Below are 20,553 nucleotides of genomic sequence, written 5' to 3' on the forward strand. Positions count from 1 at the left end.
AGGAAGGTGCGCTGGTAACCGCGGCGCGGGGAGGTGGGGGCTGCCTCGCAGGCCTCGGCCGCTCGCCTGCCTCGAGAAGGGCTATGGTCGTTCTGCGCTGCGTGTCAGGCGCTCTCTAAAGGCGCAGCCGGCCTGGCCATGGCTCTGAGGGAGCTGAAAGTTTGCCTTCTGGGGGTAAGTGCGGTGTGGCCGGTCCTCCGCGGGGCCGCGGGCGGGAGGCTGCTGAGGGGCCGGCGCGGAAGGCTCGCTGTGGTGGTGGAAGCCCCGGAGGGGTCCCAGTACGGGGCTCCCCTCGCTGGGCAGAGGGTGAGGGCGGCCCCTGAGGCGACCGGGCGGCCGGAGGGGCCTTCCCCTGCGCGGAGCAGGCGTCTTCCTGGGGTAAACACCGCTCCTCTTTTTTCGGTCTTTTCTTTTAAAAAAAGGAAAGAGAGGAAGCGCGAACATCCAGTGTATGCTTCCCTCCTTCTCGCAAGCTGTTTTGGGCTTCGAGCTCACAAAATAAATAAATAAGTAACAGCACCTGAAATCAAACTCTCAGGAGAAGGGGAGGGGCCTGAACTTTTTTTTTTTAAAAACAATATATGTAGGCTTTGAAAGTGCCCGAAGTGTTGCAGGTGGTAGAAGAAGAAGACATCAAGCAAACAGAAGTAGAACCTTAAAAAAAATGAAGGCTCTGAAGCTGCGTGTTGGCCTGGCCTGGCCTGGCCTGGGGGTTCCACAGGAGCGCCACGGGGTGAAGAGGTGGCGTCTCCAGCGTGTCCGTGTCCTGCAGCGTGACCCCGGAACCGTGTTCTCCTTCCAAATGGCCGCATCGCCCTTCAGAGGGGAGGTTATCTGTTTCTGTGCCCTTCGTGTTATGAAGGCATTTGGGGTAACTACTAGCTGCTGTTTGCGTTCACCTGACCTGAGAAACCTTTCTTCATCATGTAAGAGAAGGAGAATAAGCACCCAGGACAGCTGGTCCTTGAACTCCTGGAGCCATGAGCTGCATCTGTGTTTCTCTTTTTAGGATTTGCTTTGCTTATTGAGACTGCAAGCGCTATAAAATACAGAATGGAGATAATACGCTTTTCCTTGAGAGGAAAACAGCTTGAAAAAGCTAAACACAAACATACATACTGTACCCAAATTTACTACGATATTCAGAAGATTCAAGAAAATGCATGAATGGTGTAAAACTTCGTTTTCAATGAAGCGGCTCCTCAGGTTTTTTTTCCTTGAAATTTTAATGACTCTGGAGATACAAAGCAAGAAGTTTGTCTTTACCTGCCCTAATTAAATGACTATTTAGAATGTCCAGCTGCTATTGAGAATAGTTTTACTGCTAGTAGTTTGTTGTTACTACATTCCAAAATATGTCTTCCATAAATCTTTTTTTTTTTAAACTGTGGAGTCAGTGATGCAAATACATGACCCAGAATTTTCATGTTACGTTTCCTCTTTAACCATTTATAGCTCTATTGAGTTGCATTAGAAACGTGTTCCAGGCGTGTCACAGAAGAAATTTCAAGTCTTTCATTAAGCAGGGTGGGACAGTGTTAGTCAGAGGCTGAAATGCATGTGTCACGCTTGTATAATGTAATGTGCCCCATTGGCTTGCAAAGATGGAGTACCATACTCAGTTGCTGTATATTTTACTAAAATGGTAGACGGTCTTTCCCTACATCCGTCCAAATGCAATTTGTGCATAGCCTAAGGGGGGGGGAAAACTTGGAATAACTGATAATAATCACGAATGCAGATTTTTACAGTCCTTCATAAAAACATCTTAACAATTTTGTTTAGAAAAACTGTAACTTACCACAGACCTTCCATTTTTCTACTAAATAAATATAACACCGGATGTATTTCAGAATCTAACTTCTCTAAGATTCTCTGCGGGAACATGTTATTCATGCACAGTGTACTGCAAGATTTGAGGACAAAAAAGATCGTCTGTTTATAGTAACTCATGTCTCTCTCAACTGTTTCTTTTCTTTCTTTAGGACACTGGTGTGGGCAAATCAAGTATTGTGTGGAGATTTGTAGAAGATAGCTTTGATCCCAACATCAACCCAACAATAGGGTAAGAAGCTAAATAAAGTAAACATGACTTATTCAAGAATAAAACCAAATTGTATTAATATATATTTGTACCTCCTGAATAGATTGCTTGAGGATTCTCCACGTGAGGCAGCTAAATGTGGGAATAAACGTGACTGTAGCTTTAATTAGTATATAGGACCCATTAGCGTATATGTATATTCTATATTCCTGCAGGTTCCACTTTCGCATGTAAGATCTGGACCCATTTTGTATTGTTAATCCAAGTTAACAAAATGCTGCTAGGAGTCCTGGGTTATGAATAAATTACACTATAGATGCTCCTGTTAAAGGAACAACCTGCTTTTCTCATGTACTACCCTTAAATTTCAAAGTCTAATTGATGTGCAGCTACATGATTATTTTTTTAAGTTTTTTTTGAAGAGTCCAGTACAATAACAAGTCTCCTAAGTTTTTGAAGGTAGTAAACGTACTAATTCAGGTTGTAGTCCTCTTCATGAATTAGTTCTAATGTTATACATCCATATGCAATACGCACACTCATAAGTAACTGATGAAATTGTTGGTGCAGTTGGTCTCACAGCTAAGGATATCTGAAAGTTGACCCTCAGAGTAGCAATGTTATTGAGCTCAAATCTTCAGATGGGTAGAAGGAAGGGGGAGCATCAGGAATTTTTGGAGTGGTTGGATCTTTTTATTTCATTCTATGTCCTTCTCACTGTGCAGGAGTCTTACAGGCTGCTTTGCTCAGAAGTAATTCCTTACTTGCAGGAGGACACGACTTCACTTGATGCTGAGAAGTGTCTGTGGGGTGTCAATGCAACTTCCTGTCTCAGGTGTCACACAGGCTCTACTACAGCTTTGACCAGAAAAGATCCTGCTGATAAAGATGTGTCTCATCCTGTCCTTCTAAAAAAAACTTGGCACCCATGATATCTCTCTCTCCTCCCCCTTACGCTCCCCACATCTTTCTTCTGAGTGTAAATACTGGTATCACATTGCAAGATATTCTGCAGGAAGCATGCTTTTATTTTAATTTCCCTGTTAACAAAGGTAGCCTCTAAGACAGATGGCTAAGTAATTTTCTTAGATGTTCAAGGGTTGGACCTTCTTAGTTACTGTCAAATTAGCTACAGTAGAGGTTCTTTTTTGGAGGACTACAAAAGTGATGTGTAAACAGTAATCATACTCTGTTTGCTTAAGTAGGGGAGCTGGCTGTCTTAAACTTCAAATTGTATAGAAAGTTCAGACCTAGAGAGGAGTTTTGAGCTTCTTACAAAACAAAAGCTGAGAACGTTTCTATGTTTACTCCTGGGCTTTTGAGTTCATGAGATACAATCTTACAATCTTAGGTTTCCTGTCCTGTTTCCATTCGTCTTGGAATTACCTGAGCAATCATACTTTGTTGTCATCAATGTTCATCATTCAGGCTCAGATATGGGCAGCTGTAGAAACCCTGTCAGAATTCAGCGTCCTGAGAGGAAAATTCTGCTTTGCCTGACCAGCATATATCTCTGGGTACCCCAGAATATCTAGTCTTCTATTATAGCATCAAAAAGGAATTATGAATGAGTATAAAACTACTTTCAGGTGCATCTTGTTCATGTAGTTATAGTGTTTGCTTGGCTGGGAGAAGCAACTAGGAAATTCAATAGGGATAATGCCTGTTTTCTTACTAGAAAACCTTGAGGATAGTTCTAGTTTGGAGGCTTTTGTTGACCCAGAAATTGGTTTGTCGTCAAGCTGTTTGTTCATTTGTGGTTGTTTGTTGTTTTTTTTTTTAATTGATGTATTTCACAATGAATACTTCCACTTGTCAAAGAATTTCAAGTAGCATTTATTGTCAGCTACCTCTGTTGTCAGTGAATTAGAGCAACACAGCTGTTCAGTTCAAACTGACTGTACAGGAATATTTTGGTTTATAGAGCCAAATAAGATAAATTTGCAGTGAGAATCTATGATTTAGGAAATTGTTTCCATATTGGCTAGCAAATTCAGAATGGGTGCTTAATTTGCAGCAGTCTTAAGGAAGCGGAAGTCTTTGCTGTGCTTTGCAACAGATACTCCTATCACTTCATTTTCTGCAACTCATTGCTAAAATACATCATCTAGTTAACTGTGTTGAAATGCATTGCAGTTAGACTCTTTCTTTTTAGGGATGCTGCAACCTTATATTTGGCTTCTTAAAAGAGTAATCCACTTTGGAGATTGATGCACTATTTGGCAAACCATCTGAGCTTAAGGAATGGGAAGAATGTTACTTCCTCACAGTGGAAAGCATTGTGTAATTGCTCCTTTTCTTTATTTTAAGTGTAGATAGCTGTTTTGTTCTCCTATAACATTGAAGCATGTCCAAACATGTCCAGTTATATTAACTACAAAAGTGTTGTGGACGTCATTAAAAATCTATGCCCTGGTGGTACTTAATACCTGAGATAAACGGAAGTTCAGAGTCTTGGTCTCTGGTATTTAACGTTGTTGATCATGCTGAAAGTCTCTTGTTCTCTGACTTTGAATCTACCGCAAGCTTAGTGTACTGTAAGAAGCTGCTGTACAGGCCACCTCCAGGATCCTATCCTGCACCCTGTCCGAAACTGGGAGTAGAACAAGTCTGCAGTATTTTCAGGTGACAAGAATTAAGCATACAAAAGATGTTCAAGATCATAACATAGGCTCTCATATGCTTAAAATAATTATGGCGTCTATATTTCCTGTTCTACAAGGATTTGAATTCAGTGTGTGGCTTTCTAGTAAAAAAATGTGCCTACAGGTAATAGATATAGCAAAGAACTCCATCTTGTAAAAGATTAGGTCTCTGAATTCCTGTTCTTGTCGGAAATACACTGATTCATCTAAGGCAGATCAAGTAAAGTGTAGAAGTACTTTACGATATTTTTCAGTATCTTCCTGTGAAACACCTAGAAGTTGAGGGGACGGCTGGAGCATAGGAAGAGATTTTGGTTTTGTCTTCTGGAAGTGCAAGAGCTTCTGCAGACTGAAGTATATAATGACAGACAGGATTTGGGAGCTGTACAGAGTGCAGACAACAAGGAAGTTAGTCGTTATTGATTTCTCTGTCCTCTTAACACCTACCAATAGTGATATGACTCTCCTATATTTTATTTCCAAGTCTGGACTGACCAGAATTTATCTCAATGCTAGTGCAGAGATAGAAAAAGCTGTTTCAAAGGGAAAGGATTTGATCTCTCTCCTTCTCGAAGTTTCTGGTATACACTTAAGTAATTTGCTGTGATGATTCCTACACTTAGGAAGAATGTTGATAAAAAAGCTGGTCTTTCTGATTTTTTTGGTCATACGTCCTTTATTTTTATCAAAAGCTTATGAACAATAAAAGCTTATAATTTGCATTCACGTTCCTTCTGTTTTGTTAGTTGCATTTCATCCTCTGAAAGAAAATGTCATCCTTTGAGGCCCTTTGCTTCATTAATTTCATCCTTTACGTATGAAAATCTTCATCAGTTTTGGGGAGGGGAAAGCACTTCTATTGGAATGTAAACCTTTTCACAAATTCACGGTAGTAATGTTCTAAGAACGTATTTATATTCTGAAAAGCATAAGCTGTAATTTTTTTCCAGAGCCTCATTTATGACCAAGACTGTACAGTATCAAAATGAGCTGCATAAATTCCTAATTTGGGATACAGCTGGACAGGAGCGGGTAAGTAGAATCAATGTCTGTGGTGATAGTTCTGGCTAGAGTTTGGGTTGCTTTTCAACCCCACTCCTGAAAGTCACAATGTGATTGGTTTTACGAATATCTGTTAGAAAGTTTGTTTCTGTGCAGGTTTCTATCAGATACAGGTGCTGTAAATATGTTTTTATTTTTCATTGTTATTGTGGTTAAAGTACAAAGTTAAAGATGATTACCTAAGAAGAGGAGCTTATAAAACAAAAGACGGGGTTTAGATGCACTGAAAGGGAGTGCCACTTCAAAAGAAAACAAGGCGGAGCGGGGGAAGCCAGCAGCTGTTTCTAGTACCGTTTCTATAGTTGAGTTTTAAACATTCAACTGCAGTATTTTCAGGCAGTGCAACTGGCAACAGCAGAATCCAAGTGAAATGAATGATCATGTTTCATAGTACAAGAAAGACCCTGATTCTGGAAAAGTACACAACTGCTAACACGTTCTGTTAGCTTCAGTGTTAAGGTTATTAATGTGAGTAGAATGTGGGTTTAGGTGTTCAAAAGCAGCGTTTCAAATGATGTTATGGGTTGATAACTGATTTTTTTATTATTTTGTAAAGTTTTACTCCTCAAATCTGATAGTGTTAGAAGTTATGTCAAGAATTCATTTTGAAATTTAAATTTTAATTTGGTAGTTTAGGGTTCTGATCTCTGCAGCTTGCATAGTTCTGAGGGGAGGCAACAAAAGCTTTCAAGAGAATGACTAGTCAAATGAAATCATAGTTAATGTGCATTCTTTTTACTTAGAATTTAAAAGGAAGACTTTGCTATTTAACTATCTTGTTTACGGATTACTAGTAACAGTGGTAGAAGTTATAGTAGCTGTATTAATAGTGCTTATTCTTGCAGTTTCTTGACTGTTAGCTACTGGAAACTGTCAATTACTCATGATGAGTTTATTTAGGATGTGAAGTAACTGTAACAAAGGTAGACACCAGAGCTGTCCCCAATAAGAGTCAGTTTGATCGGGTTGGGTTATTACTTTAGGACTTGCTGTAAATAGTTTGTCTTAAGTGACCATCCTAGCCCATTCTGAAATGTTAATGCTGGAATGTGAGTTGTCTGAGAGGTATAGTATGAATTTTGAGAGGCTAGTACTCTTAAATGGAAAATTTTATAAACATGCCCGCCACAACTTGGCAGGAAACATCCATTACATATTAGCATTCCATCCTGTTCACTTTAACTGTGTTTGCAAGCAATGGGAGAACGCTGTAATTTGCTTTCAGGACGCTACAATCTGAGGAAGCATCCCTGTACCCTACTAGCATGTTCCTTGTCTTTCTGGTTTTAGGCTTTGAGTGATACCTCTTTAAATTTCTTCTGTACAAGTTGCATGATATCTTTCTTGAAATAAAAAAAGGAAAGGTATCTTACCTAGGCTCTGACCCAAAAGCTGTGATACCTGTGAAGCTTATGTTCCACACCTGAGAGTGTCACTGTGAGGCCCCAGTATATCCGAGGAAACCAGTGAAAGGGGAGCAAGGATATTTACTTTGAAATGATGTCAGTATTTTTATAGATGTTTCTTTCTCCAAAACAGAACAGGACTGTCACTTACTGCTAGTCATAAATGGTCTGTATACCTGCCTTGCCCTGTATCTGTAGCAGAGTTTTCTGGTCATACAGCACATCGGACGATGAATTACGGAAGGAATGCACTCCATGGTGTTCTGGAATACCAAAAATGTCTACACCATTCTTGAAACTGAAATGTCTCTGATGAGCTATGATGCGTAATGTACAGAATTTGTAGTCCTGGCTTCTTGAGGAGCATTTGCTATTTTCCACTTCCAAAGCCCAGCAGCGAATAGTTCTACACTGCCCTGGGTAAGCCCTTGTTCTAAATGGCTTCAGGGAGTGGCTGGCTAGCTTCACTCCAAAGGTGGAAGCGTGCACTATTTCACTTCTCACAGCTCTTTTCCCTACATACCCACCTTATTTCTTCTCTCATTTCTTCTACACTGGGTAAAGTTGATAGGAGATTACCTACAGCAGTTAGGATTTTTTCCTTCTTACCTAACAGTTTTGACGGTTTCTCTGGATAATTACATTATGTCATCTTAATAATTCTGTCAAAACACAAATTGGAGGCTGGAGGGCAAGCTGAAGTCTTTGGGAAAATAGCAAAAGGAAAATTCAGTGTTTCTGGTAACATCTGTTTTGTTAATGTATTTTATCTGCTGACTGCTCTTAGGTGGAAAAAAGTATCTAAGTGTTAGCCGGCAGGAAATGAGGGTAATACAGAATCAGCATGTGAAAGTTGGTTTATTCCCAATGTAAATACTCAAATAATCAAAAAGCCAGGTTGCAACCAGTCCAAGTGGTGGTTTACCAAATAGGTTTCCCTTTACATCTTAGTACTTAGGAGGAAGAGAGGGATTATGTCCCAACGTGAACTGAATGCCTGCCCATGTTTTCCTTTCCCAGTATTAAACATTTTTATATTCTGAACTTTGTGTATAAAATCCTGTTTTCAAAACAGAATTTGAGAACCAAATGTAAGTGTCTGGAATTCTGCTTTATAGCAAGATTTCTATGATTTATAGTATTGTTCTCAATTGAACTGTACTAAGCAAAAGGAAATAGGTATTTTATTAGAACCATATAAGCCTTTATGAAAAACTATTCTATTCATGATTTTTACCCCGAGTAATAAGATGCACAAAAAGCTCTAAATCACATGCTTACATGCAGTTTACTCTGTGCTTTGACTGAGGGTTTTGGTTGCTAGATTAGTTGTCTGGTTCTTTTTAAATTGGCAGAACATCACGCTGTTTTTGAGAATACTTGATTGGTATTTTAATAGTGCTCTATCACTTTTTTTCAGTCCTGGATTCATAACACACTGCATAGAAAGGTACAGGCCTGGTTTATACCCTGCAAATGCACTACCAACCAAATATGCCTGCTGCAGACTTGATTCTGAAAATGACAATAAAAATTACTGTAGCCTTTTACTATCTAGCATGTTCCTTAAACTCTGTTTGCAACAGGTCATGTAGTTGTGGACTTTTGCAGTTCTTAGTTTTAAACATGCTTCTAACTTTTGAGGAAAAACTTAAGTGAAATCCCTACAGCCATAAGTTAGTTTATGAAGCAGCCAACATTTCTAGCATTTAAGAGTGCTATGACTGATGCGTGGGGCTAAAGGTTGATACTGACTTCTGAACATTTCGGGTCAGCAGTAATATATGCTAGTTTTCTTGAAATTACTTTTTGTCCAAAAACACGAGTGTCTTAAAAAGGAAGAAGCAAGTTCAATTTTTACTATTTTTCCTTTGCTTGGTGTTTAAAGTTGAGCATATATTCTGAGGGTTTGTGACTGTATATAATCTACAGTCTTTTAAATGAGAGATTGTAATCTAGTCGAAATACGGTGAAGTTTGGCTTCCTGCTTTTTGCAGTAGGTGTGCTGCTGATCACCAAACGATTTGTTGGTTTGCCTTTGTAAAACAATACTTTCATGGAAGATTATGTATTCTGCTGCACAGCCTCTCTGTAATTGTGAAGAAAAGTTTTCCACTAATGTGAACTTTAAAGCTAGTTTTCACTTTCTTCAATAATAATAAGGAAATCGTGGAGGTCAGTGGAAAATCAGATTCATAATGCATGGTGTCTGTCTTTCAGTTTCGTGCTTTAGCCCCAATGTATTACAGAGGGTCAGCAGCAGCCATTATAGTATATGACATCACAAAAGAGGTAAGAAATTTGGTCTTGACCCAGCATTAAAATTTCTGGGGTTTTTTTGTGTCATGGGCCAATTCTGACTCTTAATTCCTTCTGTTTTGTTTTGGTTTTTTTTCCACATCAGGAAACATTCTCAACGTTAAAGAACTGGGTTAAAGAGCTTCGACAGCATGGACCTCCAAACATTGTTGTAGCTATTGCAGGAAATAAGTGTGATCTTAATGATGTAAGGTAAATAACAGTTGACAGTTATGAGGCTTTCACTTAGGCTCATAGTGCTAAATATTTTAAGATTTCAGAGCAGGTGAAAGGTACAGAGCCATTTAAGCTGTTTTGCATTAGCACTGTAGTTTCACAAGGGGTCTGAGCTGTTCCTACTGTCAGAAGATTTGGTTAGTCAGCCCTTTGACAGTGTTACCCACTTCCTCCCCTGTGTTGGTGCGAGCACGTGTGTGACTGGGCAGTAAATCAGGCTGTAAAATGGATCCAGATTAAAACTAACCATTTAGAAAAAGGAAAACTGGTCCGAGTATATTTATCTTTCTCGCCATGATCGCTTGCTGGCATGACAGAGGTGGGATGGCAGGGTTAGGAATGAGCAGTTTACAGGGAGACAGGATTACCTTTTCTGGTGGCAGTGCCAAGTTACACAAGCCTGAACTGCCTGTGAAACTACAGTGTAATACAAGCTGTTTACCTCGCTTTATAAGAAGTACTCCTGTCAGTTTGTAGCACCTCATTTTGTTAGGGAAAACATCAAGCCTGTTGGAGAGCATTGTGTAGGTTTTTCTGACTTGCTTGTTCAGGGGCCTTCCTTCCCTGCTTAAATATTGGGGTGGAATTGGCTGTGGCTGAAATAGTTGCAGGGAGCGAGAAAAGTTCTTGAGAAACTTTACGAACAGCTAAACTTTCAAGAAGGCATGTACTAAAAACAAAAGAAGTCCTTTTTTATTGATGTCCTGGTTAAATAAGACAAAATGCAGAAAGAAAGTGTGGGCAAACTTCTTGTTTTTAGATTTCATTGGAAAAGGTACCGCAGCTGGTGTCTCAAAGGAGACAGATGGTTACGTGTTTTAAGAACCACTGCAGTCAGCTCTAGTGTAGTTTTACAAATCGTTAATATATAGCAGTTATCTAGTGAGCCCTAATAACATTTGTTGGAAGTAGCATGTCTCTTGGAGGAAATATGGCATAAAATTACCTGAAGACAAATATAAGGTATGTAGTATTGAGTCTCACACGCTTATTTCTTGGTGCTTCGGTGGCATCATAAGTTATATAAACATTGCTATTCAAGCTAATGAGCAAGATTCCTTCTACTTTAGTCAGAGGCAGTATTTGAATCACTGATGCAAACTCTGCTTTTGATTTTCTAAGTCCCTTGTTACTGAAAGTAGCCTGTGTTTTCTAGAAATTATATGTAAAGTGATACAAAGTATAGCCCAGTCCTCTCTCCACCCATTGGGGTTTGGTTCTTTTGATGTTGTTTAAGGGAACATACTTCATTATCGGCTTGCCTACTTAAGGGTGCAGAATAACTTTTCCACCTCTTGCCTCTGTTGTTGTGTGCTCAGTCTAAATATGTTCCCGTTTATAGCTACGTCTTCATGCTTCCTGTAAAGTAAACGCTATACTGATGATTGGTGCAGTGTTGTGAGATACTTGGTTTTGTAAACAGCTGTAGGAAATCCACTGGATTAGTGGAACTAATGCTTTAGTATCTTTTCAGTACATCTAAAACTGTTGTTTGTGTGAAGATTAAAGCACCCCCTAAAGATTGATTGCAGACCTACACTTAGAGCACTCAAGAAACAAACTCCACACTAATGTTGTCAGATGGATTAACGCCTCCTTTAGTTTATGATTGTGCTGCAGTGATGCTCATACCTCAAGACAGGGACACAGTGTAGAGTAAAGAATGAGCATCAGCTTCAGGATGAGGGAGCAGTGAGATCCCAAACAGGTAAAATACAAAATACTCATTTAATGAGACACTTAAAAGCTTAATATATCCCTTAAGATTTTGAATAATGTGTTGGTTTGGGGTTTTTTTTTTTTTGCACTCACAGTTTGGGGTTTTTTTGCTTTGTTTTTCCAGAGAAGTCATGGAAAAAGATGCTAAAGACTATGCAGATTCCATTCATGCAATATTTGTAGAGACAAGTGCGAAAAATGCAATAAACATTAATGAACTCTTTATAGAAATTAGTAAGTATTTAAACAGTTAATATGTTTTCTTCTGAAGGATGGTCAAGTAGAAATTTGATTACTGTATTAGTTTTTGTGATATGTAGGTGAGAATGTACTGACTTAAATTTGTTACAATCAGACATGAATACAAACTGCAAAATAAGCTGTATAATTTTTGGTCATCTAACAACCTCTAAGTATTCCTTCTAGAGATTTTAAGCCTTGTGTGATGCTGCTGGATAAATAGCAAGCAGGGCACTCATCAGAAGTCAGTGTCATCTACTGTATTTGTTATTGAATGTTTCAATTGGTACTTCCAGTGTTATGGAAGGGAAAGGAAATGGCGTGAGGAAGATCCAGACTTCATACAGATGAGAAAAGGAATTAAGTTCTCACTCTTAGTGTTTGTACTTATTCTAAAACAGTGCAGTTTCAAAAAAAAAAAAAAAAAAAAAAGAATTTGTAAATGCCAGATTTTACTGCATGGGAAATAGCAATGATTGTGTGTAGATTTTGTACAAGTATTTTTGTGATACTTTGGGGTTTTTTTCATTAAATTGCAAAGCTTTTCTGTCTCATTCATGGTGGGGACAACAGTGTCATTTTTTTGTGTGAATGAAAAGCTGACAGTATTCCAGAGTGAATTCCATGCGATGTTATTTGCAGGATATGTTTCAGGCAGCAGCAGCAGCAATGTGCAGGTGTGTCAGCCTGGTTGTGAAAAGAGGACAAGCAGCAATCCGTTTGTACGTCTGCGCACTGCCGCTTAGCTTTGGATAACCACAGAAACATTGGACTTAAGGGGAAAAAAAATATGTCCTTATAAGCAGTTGAATATATTGAAGCTGATATAAAACGTACGTGTTGTAGATTAGCTTCCTTGATTTACTGACTTAATAGTTGCTGTCTAAAATTGATCGTGAATAAACTATAGGAAAAAAATCATAAATCCTCCTCAGAAAAGAATACTCAACCAGGAACAGTCAATTTTAAAGACTGATTAGATGACTGAAGCAGCTATCTTTATGAGCACTCATGTGCTAAGCCGAATGCAGGTGATCTGCTGTGGAAATACATACCAAGGTGGTAGTTCTCAATGAAGATATTCCAGCTGGTACTGCCTCCTGCAGAGTATATTCTCTGGGTGCTTTTATAGTTTAGCTGTCCAAGTCTAGATTAGCCCAAAGTGTAAATGCAACAAAATTAGCTTAAAACTGTAAAACTGCCTCTAGTCTTTGTGGAACCCTTCCTCGTACAGACATAGTATAGACTGTTAACTGCCATCCTTCTGTTATGCAGGAATGTCATCGTTAATGATGTATGACTAATTGAAGACACATTTTTATACACAAATCGTACACCGAATGCTTAGAATTAGTTTCAAGTATAGTGTTTGCTATAATCTCTTTTCCTGCCTCCTTGTAGGTCGCAGAATTCCGTCAACTGACACCAACCCCCCGTCTAGTGGTAAGGGCTTCAAACTTAGAAGACAGCCATCGGTGACAAAGCGCAGCTGCTGTTGACTGATCCCTTAGAAAATCAGACTTGTTTATACAGTAGGTGGTCTTGGAAGTTAATAGTTCACGTTGGGTTTATATTATCAGTCTTAGATCTTTATCTGCTGGTGTTCATACACCCGAGGTCCCACAAAAATGGACCATTTCATCTGACATCTGTACACTCGCAGAAGAGACTGCAATCGGAATGTCAGCCTGTTTACTTACAAAAAGTGTAGTATCTCTTGCTTTCAAAGGGAATCCATCATCACTTTTTTGGCCTTGCTTGAAAGGAAGGTGACTATGTGGATGGTAGAGCTGAACTGTTTAATAGTTTTGTAATCAAGATTTTAGTTTGGTTTTTTTTTTGTAAAAAGGGAAATGAGCACTTTTGTGGGACTTTAGGGGTGGGAGGAGTCTGGAAGTTAGATGTCATTTCTTACTTTTCTTCAGTGAGCCTTATTTTAAATTTAATTGTAGCTAATCCAAAGTATGTGATGGGACAGTTGATATGAGGTGGCTACAGAATAAGCAACTGAAGACAAATAATAGGCAAATCAGTCCATCCAGTCCCCAAATCCCATTTGCACTTTTTATTTAAAGATAATATGCGCCGGGGGTGGGGACAGAAACAACAGATATTAAACCACAGACAATCTTTTTCTCATGCTGACTTTAATCATTTTAAGGCAAACTGATAAGCTTATACACATCTTTTTGTTCCTACAAGTTTTTTAATATTAAGGTGTTGGTTGAAGAAAACCTAGTTGTAGTTCTGACTAAATTAAGTGGTTACTGACTAAAAACAAATGCTGTAAACAGATGCTGCCAGTGGTTCTGGTAAGACCTAAAAGTTTTTGAGGAAACCTTTTAATCGCTTGGCACGTGTAAAGTGTTCATATTATATTTATGAGACAAGTGTTTAAAATATTATAAATTATGTAAAAACAGTAAAAAATAATGCAATCTTATACACTCCTTCCATTCCACACCTATGGATAAACTCTTGGGGAATGTCCATCAGGTTTTTTTCCTGTGTTTTAGGTATTGTCACTGTGAGTTCATCCAGAGGCAGACTGAAATTCTTTCGTTTTCAACCACATTTGAAAGGGCCAATAGAGAATGCTGTTGGTGAGGTCTGTCTGCTGAAAAAGTTTTCATCTGCGGTGCACCCAGTCTTTCCCGTTTTGGGCACAAAAACACAAATAGGAAGTAACTTTAAGACGTGGTAACGTAGATCGTTACCTCTTGGCTCCTGGGCTTTTTCATCCGTGAGGGTTTTTAGCAAATCAGTGTTTAGCTTATTCTGTATTCGTTTTACTATGCTTTCAATTAAACTATAGGTTGACCATACCCATTTGTGCTTTTTTATTTATTTTTACTTTGTTTCCTACCAGCACTAGGGAGAAACTCTATACTTTTGAAGAAAAAGAGCTCAATAGACTTGAATATATACTAAAATACGCTGTTTAGCTGTAGTATCAAAATTAGGTCATGTTGATGATGCTTATTTGTTTTTAATCTGGTTTTCTATCATCTCAAGTATTTTCTTTGAAGGAAATGTGGAAACGTTTGTAAGAAATGGAAGGACTTGTACTTCAGATTAGTTTATATTCGTGAAAATTCTCGTAGAGCTGTTCTGGAGCAGTGAGATTTTTTGAATGGGCCCGTACGTTTTAATGAAATTTGGTGACTACATTCTTATCATGCCTTTTACTTACGCTGCGTTCTCGATTATGCTTTCTTTGCCACAGTTGTAGAGGCTACATGCTTATAGAGAGCCCAAGAAGTAAATCTTCATCAACCGAAGGCTGTTTGAAGCCCCGTTGAAACATTGGTCCTCATGGCATCTCACAGTAGAGACAGATATGTGTTTGGTGTTCAGCCTGATGTAGGATATATTGTTTTCTGTCACTCAAAAGCAAGTAAATCATGAACAGAAAACTTTAGTACTCCTACAAAATGCTTGATAGAAATGTACTTAATAAAGAAAGAGCAGAGTAAGCTTGCTCTTGGCAACATCTTTAATTATGAAAAAGCAGGTTAACAATTAAACGTAGAACTTTCACAGTGGTAGTCATGGAAATCCCTAATTTCTCTGAAATATCTCAGTTCTTACTCCCAGCAAATTTTTTAAAAACAAATTGTGTGGTTATCTAATTCAACTAGGTTTTTAAAACATTTTGTGGTCACAGTGCTTCAGAAGTCTATTCTATACCAAGATACCAGGTGTCAGACAGAAAAATACCGCTGTTATTAAAGTTGATTAGTAATAAATCTGGACATTCTTGAACTGGGAAAGATCGTAGTAGAAGAAGGAAAGTCTCAGATACTGGGAATATATTTCAGATAGATTAGTAGAAAAAGGAATTTCAGACTTTCTAAATTATTCTTATTGCCTGTTACCATGTGGTAAAAATGGAGTTTAAATCTGTTTGGTTTTTTTTTTTTAGTGAAATAATGAAAATGATTTAATAGTATTTATCCAAAATTTATTGACTTGAGAAGAAAATAGTGGACTAGGCAAGACTGAGAGCTAGGCTAGTATTGCGGTTGTTGTAGTGTTCTCCACTCAGGGGAGAGATCCATACATCTTAGCAAATTTTTATGAACTGCTTTCTGATCTGTCCTCACTTCTTTGTTATACATCAAAAGTAGACTTTGAAAACAAACAAACAAAAAAACCCCACCCCAAAACACTAAAGAAGTAGAAACAATCTGGCCCTTCTCAAATGTAGCTAAGTCTCAATGCCTGAGACTCCTTTTATTTTGTTCCCAATCTGAGTGGAATGCCAGCAAACTTCATATCCTTTTTGCAGGTCTGACCTTGAATTACTGCAGTTAATGAAAACATGGAAATAGCCAGTGTTTCAGATTGTCCAAACTACAAACGCTGACGTGAGGCTGCTTTTTAACACATGCCTATTTAAAATGACAGACTGTTGATGTAAATTCTTTTGAGCCAAGATAACTGTTTATTGATCAGTTGGCCCTAGCTGAAAGCCGGAATACAGTCTTCCCTGGATGAGATGCACATGTTCAGTGTTGCATTATTGTTGGAGAAAAGTGGTTTCTTCTGTATTAATTTGTTAGGCCATCTGCTTTCATCTTGCACTAGGCTTGCTGAAATCAATTATATTTTGTCCTAACATAGCTTCTCTATTTGGAGATACATCAGCCTTTGAGTGTTTGGAGTGCTGATTATCAACCATTCCAGCTAAATTTTTAATAACTTTTTTCTGTTGTTAAAAAAGCTTAGGACTGAAGTTTTATTCTGCTATACCTTTCTGTTTAATGAATGGAGCTCACCATAGAGACTAGACTGTCAGATACTCTCACAGGGAATTAATTGCTGCCAAACAAGTTTGGAAGGGTAAAGTATCATATATGTAAAAATGTAAGGAGGTGCCTGTCATGTCGTTGATCCAGAGCATTTTTTAACTGAAAAAAATATGACTATTTCAACTTCTAAACAACACCAGTTCTTTCCCACAAAAGTTACAAATTTGTGCAAAAATATAATTCGATAAATGTTTAGTTTTTAAGCTTTGGAGCAACTGAAATGTGTTCCCCAAGTTTTGGAGGTGTCTTCATCCTGCCCTCTAAATTACAAGTCTCTCAACTGACTTGTTGAGTCAGGCTCTTGATCCGTGCTGTAGGTAGTTTTGTAGTATATTTTATATACATGCTGAAAACGGGCATACTAAGTGCCTAAGTAGTTGAAATCCGGAAGCTTATATTTAATAACAGAAGCATCTAGTGGTCAAATTACTGAAAGTTGTTCTAGGTGCTTTGAAAAGTTCTAAGGCAATTCTAACAACTTCTGCTGTTACCAAGGAGGTGAAGACTTTATGTTATTAGATCCATGTTGCAACAAGCCAAATGATTGCACTTCAAATCCCCACTGACATCAGCGAGACCCTTCCTTTAAGTGCTACAGGATCAGACAGTTAATAGTTCAGAGGGGCATTTTATGTAGACTTGAGTCTTTGATGCATTGGTGTGCCTAATACCAATTTAATGTTACCAGCCTGCTCAAGAATGGTTATTTACGTGCTTGGGAAGAGAGGAAGAGGAGAGGAGACAATGCCTAATTACTAATTTGGAAGTCTTAATCTTTCAACCTGGTTGAAAGGTGTGGGATTCATTGGGAGCTGTCTCCATTCATGGTTAAAGCTTCATTTTAATTATCAAAAAATAATTCAGGCTGAATATCACAAGTGGTTTAAAAGTTGGACTCAGCGAGATTTTTGTTACAATGTTAATCCTAAATTATTCTTTAACATTAGTGTTAATTTCCAGTGTAACATATTGAGTATTAGTTGGAATAGGAAGCTTTAGCAGTGGTGTTTGAATTACTTTCTTGTGAAACAGCCTTTGGTGTTTATTAAGGATGGTGTAGTCTATTTGTGGTGTGCGGTGTCAGCAATCTGCAAAGACTATCTTGGGAATTGATGATGTACAGGACAGGAGCTGTCTGAACTGTGTAGCTAGACATCCTGTAGTGAACCTCACTTACAAGCATGGTAGCTACGTAGAAGAAGAAAAAAAACCATCTCAAACACAAGGAGAGCCTGAATAATTCACTGACTTAAACTTCTACACTGCCTATTCATTTTCTGAAAAGCTTCATGTATCTTTCTTAAACGCTTTAAACCTCTAAAAAAAGAGGCTTTTCTGTTCATGGACAAGAGAGAAGGACAAACTTTCTTAACTTTTTTAGCGGGAAGTCGTTTTACAGTGACCTGAGACTGTCTGTATGCCACAAAAGAGTTACTTGAAGCAGGAGAATTGTGTGCTTGGAATTAAGCTTCTAAAAAATCTGCACAAAATTCTCTAAAGAAAACTGTTAAAATGTTATGTTCAGATCACATTCCTAGTAATAGACCAATAGGTGACAGAAGACTTATAGGAATAAGATGTTGGTGTGAATTGCCAGTCTAAGATAAATATACAGGTTCTAGTACCAAAAAAAGTCATGTCAGCTGTCCTTTTCAGAGTTGTATGGCTCTGGCTTGTCAAAAGAAATGGGCTTGAAGCCACACCATCTGTGCTTCTCATACAAGAATTCAGGTGCCCAAACATATTTCCCTAAAATTATTAGGCCTTCTGACACCAATTTTTTTTTCTGAAAAATCCTTTCTGATATTTTGGAGGTCTCAAAAATTTGAATGCAAACCCTTTCTTGGTCAGCTAGAATCAAAAATGCTTGATTTGGAAAAATCAAACAAGCATCACCAAGCTTTATCTATAAAGTACCACAGATAACACATCTTTCAAGGGATATACGACTGTCCTGAAAGCCAGGAGTACTTACTGATGGCCTTAGTCTCTGATATGTCAAAATGAACCTAGGTGCAGCATTTTCCTCCTTCCCCCTCCCATTTCCCCCCACCCAACCCATAATTTTTAACATAGTGTTGTCAGAGCGTACATGCTATAAACAGCTATTTAGAAATACTTAGAAAAGTTCTAGAGGCTTAGAGTTATTTGGTGCTTCCTATTTTACATGGAAAATCAAGGCAGTAAGATGATTTGTCTCCCTAAAAATTGGGACAGCATTTGCTGAAACTGCTCTCATTCTAGAATAAAGTCGTCTTAGAAGAAACAATTTTGCTTTTCACATCATCATCATCCTGCAAGTTTGGGTTCTTAAATTTTTACTTAAACACTAACAATGAATTTTATCCAAGGAGCTAATCATCTTTGTAAAGGTACTCGTCTGTTAAGGAGGCTGGGCTTTTCTTTGCTTCATTTTTGTTGATGTTTTCATGTATGTATTATTGAACAAACCAACTGCTACTTCTTTTTCAAATGTTGAAGGATACAGACCACTCTTCCTGTCATGCTCCTCATCTGTGCGAGTGTGATACTCCATCCAGCTGTTGCACTGGGGTGTGCTGTAACTCTGGCACCTAGATAGATGCACTGCTACGATCTTGCCTCACTTTTGCTCATGTTACAGTATGTATTTTCTATTAAATCCATTGTGTTTTCTTGACAATTTGTTCTTTGTTTCCTTACGGGATTTAGCTAAGAATAGGTGGCGAGTCTCTTTTTCCTCTTAAGGGTTCTAGAAGTATCTGCCACAATGGCAAATATTTGTAAACAAAATGGTAATTCATTAGTACAGCCTTCTGAAACTATTATGAAAACAGCAGCTGAGACATGTACCACTGCTGTAGTGTACCACATAACGAAGGCTGAAAGCGATTCACCTGCGGGAGCAAATCACTGTAAGGCTCTGGTAACACGATGTAAGCACTTCTTATTTTAACTTCCTTTTTTGTACTTCCTATTTCTGAATACTGTGTATCCAACATGGAAATTGTGACACAGTGAATTGATTTAAGACACAGAAATGGATCGCATTTCTGTAGCTGGAGGACACTTAAGACTTCCCGGCAATCTTCCCCCTTGTTCCCTCCTCCCCACCCCCCCCAGTATAATGAAGAAAAAAAATCATTCTGAACATTTCTTCTAAACAAGAAACTTTGCATTTGTGTATTCAGGACATAGAAATAACCTGATACGCATATAGCTCTTGCAGTGTAATAAATGTTTGCCTGTAAAATTAAGCATGAAGGTTAACCTTTGTATCAGCAATTCTTGTCCCTCTTAAGAACGTTCTGCCTTTTCATTATAGGATCAGGTTAACCTGTTGCAAAGGTTGAAAGGTCTGTGCCTTCTTACTGTAGTATCTCTTACTAAAACTTAAGCCGCTCAAAGTTACAGAGCATTTGCAGCACTGTAAACTGCACAAATATACAACCATTGCTTCACTGCATGACACGTAGGCAGATTACTCGTGATGAAATACTGTAGTGATGAGTTCCCAAGCTTATGAATGTTTTGAGACTTTTTTTAGTCTTCTCTTGGGCTGGTCCTGAGAGCGTGTACAGGTTTGTCTGTATTGTTGGTTTGTAGATGCTAATGAGGAAAACCAGGCTTTTGTTCTCTCCTTTTTGTTTGAATTGTTATACTCCCATATAGTGCATAGAATGCAAATAAAGAAATGTTGATTTTGGCATAATGTAAACAGCCTTTTCAGCTTAAGCATTCATAATAAACTTTTATAGTGTAATACCATGGCTAAATCACTACCGGTCTGATGTATTGTGCAAAAAAAAAAAAAAGGTGTAAACATTTTATTAATAAAAAAGCTTTGTTTATAAATGTGCTGGCTTTGTTTATAAATGGTTCCAAAATTCTTAACATTTTAAAAAATAGTCTCTAGAGTAATAGAATTATAGAAGAGGAATGTAAGCAGAAGTGAATCAAAGATGATTCGAGTAGCTGTTTTCCAGAAGTACTGAGTACTGGTCATTCAGGAGCTGTAGCTCTTTCCTGGTTGATGTATGCACAGCCGAAGGCAGAAGAGGGACTTGCACAAAGGAGGGATGGGGGAAAAGAGCAGAAAGAATGCAGCT

At 38.2% G+C, this 20,553-nt stretch overlaps 1 protein-coding gene across 18 annotated transcripts; it reads left to right on the top strand.

Annotated features, from left to right (window-relative positions):
* The first annotated feature begins 41 nt into the window (after positions 1-41).
* On the top strand, positions 42-20,299 carry RAB22A (RAB22A, member RAS oncogene family). 18 transcript variants are annotated; one of them, XM_054218121.1, is made up of 10 exons: positions 881-1,206; positions 1,986-2,065; positions 2,770-2,879; positions 4,944-5,097; positions 5,640-5,721; positions 9,378-9,449; positions 9,562-9,668; positions 11,536-11,645; positions 12,294-12,328; positions 13,053-20,299. In XM_054218121.1, the coding sequence occupies exons 4-10, from the start codon at positions 5,051-5,053 to the stop codon at positions 13,128-13,130; spliced, it is 531 nt and encodes a 176-aa protein (XP_054074096.1). In that variant the 5' UTR covers positions 881-1,206; positions 1,986-2,065; positions 2,770-2,879; positions 4,944-5,050; the 3' UTR covers positions 13,131-20,299. The 18 variants fall into 18 exon arrangements, 13 of the variants coding, with proteins under 13 accessions (XP_054074092.1, XP_054074093.1, XP_054074094.1 ...); XM_054218120.1 differs by having other exon boundaries at positions 2,815-2,879; XR_008468963.1 differs by lacking the exons at positions 881-1,206; positions 2,770-2,879; positions 4,944-5,097 and adding an exon at positions 188-871 and having other exon boundaries at positions 13,053-13,183; positions 14,168-20,299.
* The last annotated feature ends 254 nt before the right edge of the window (positions 20,300-20,553 follow it).

Source organism: Rissa tridactyla, chromosome 12 (genome assembly GCF_028500815.1).
Source record: "Rissa tridactyla isolate bRisTri1 chromosome 12, bRisTri1.patW.cur.20221130, whole genome shotgun sequence".
NCBI lineage: Eukaryota > Metazoa > Chordata > Aves > Charadriiformes > Laridae > Rissa > Rissa tridactyla.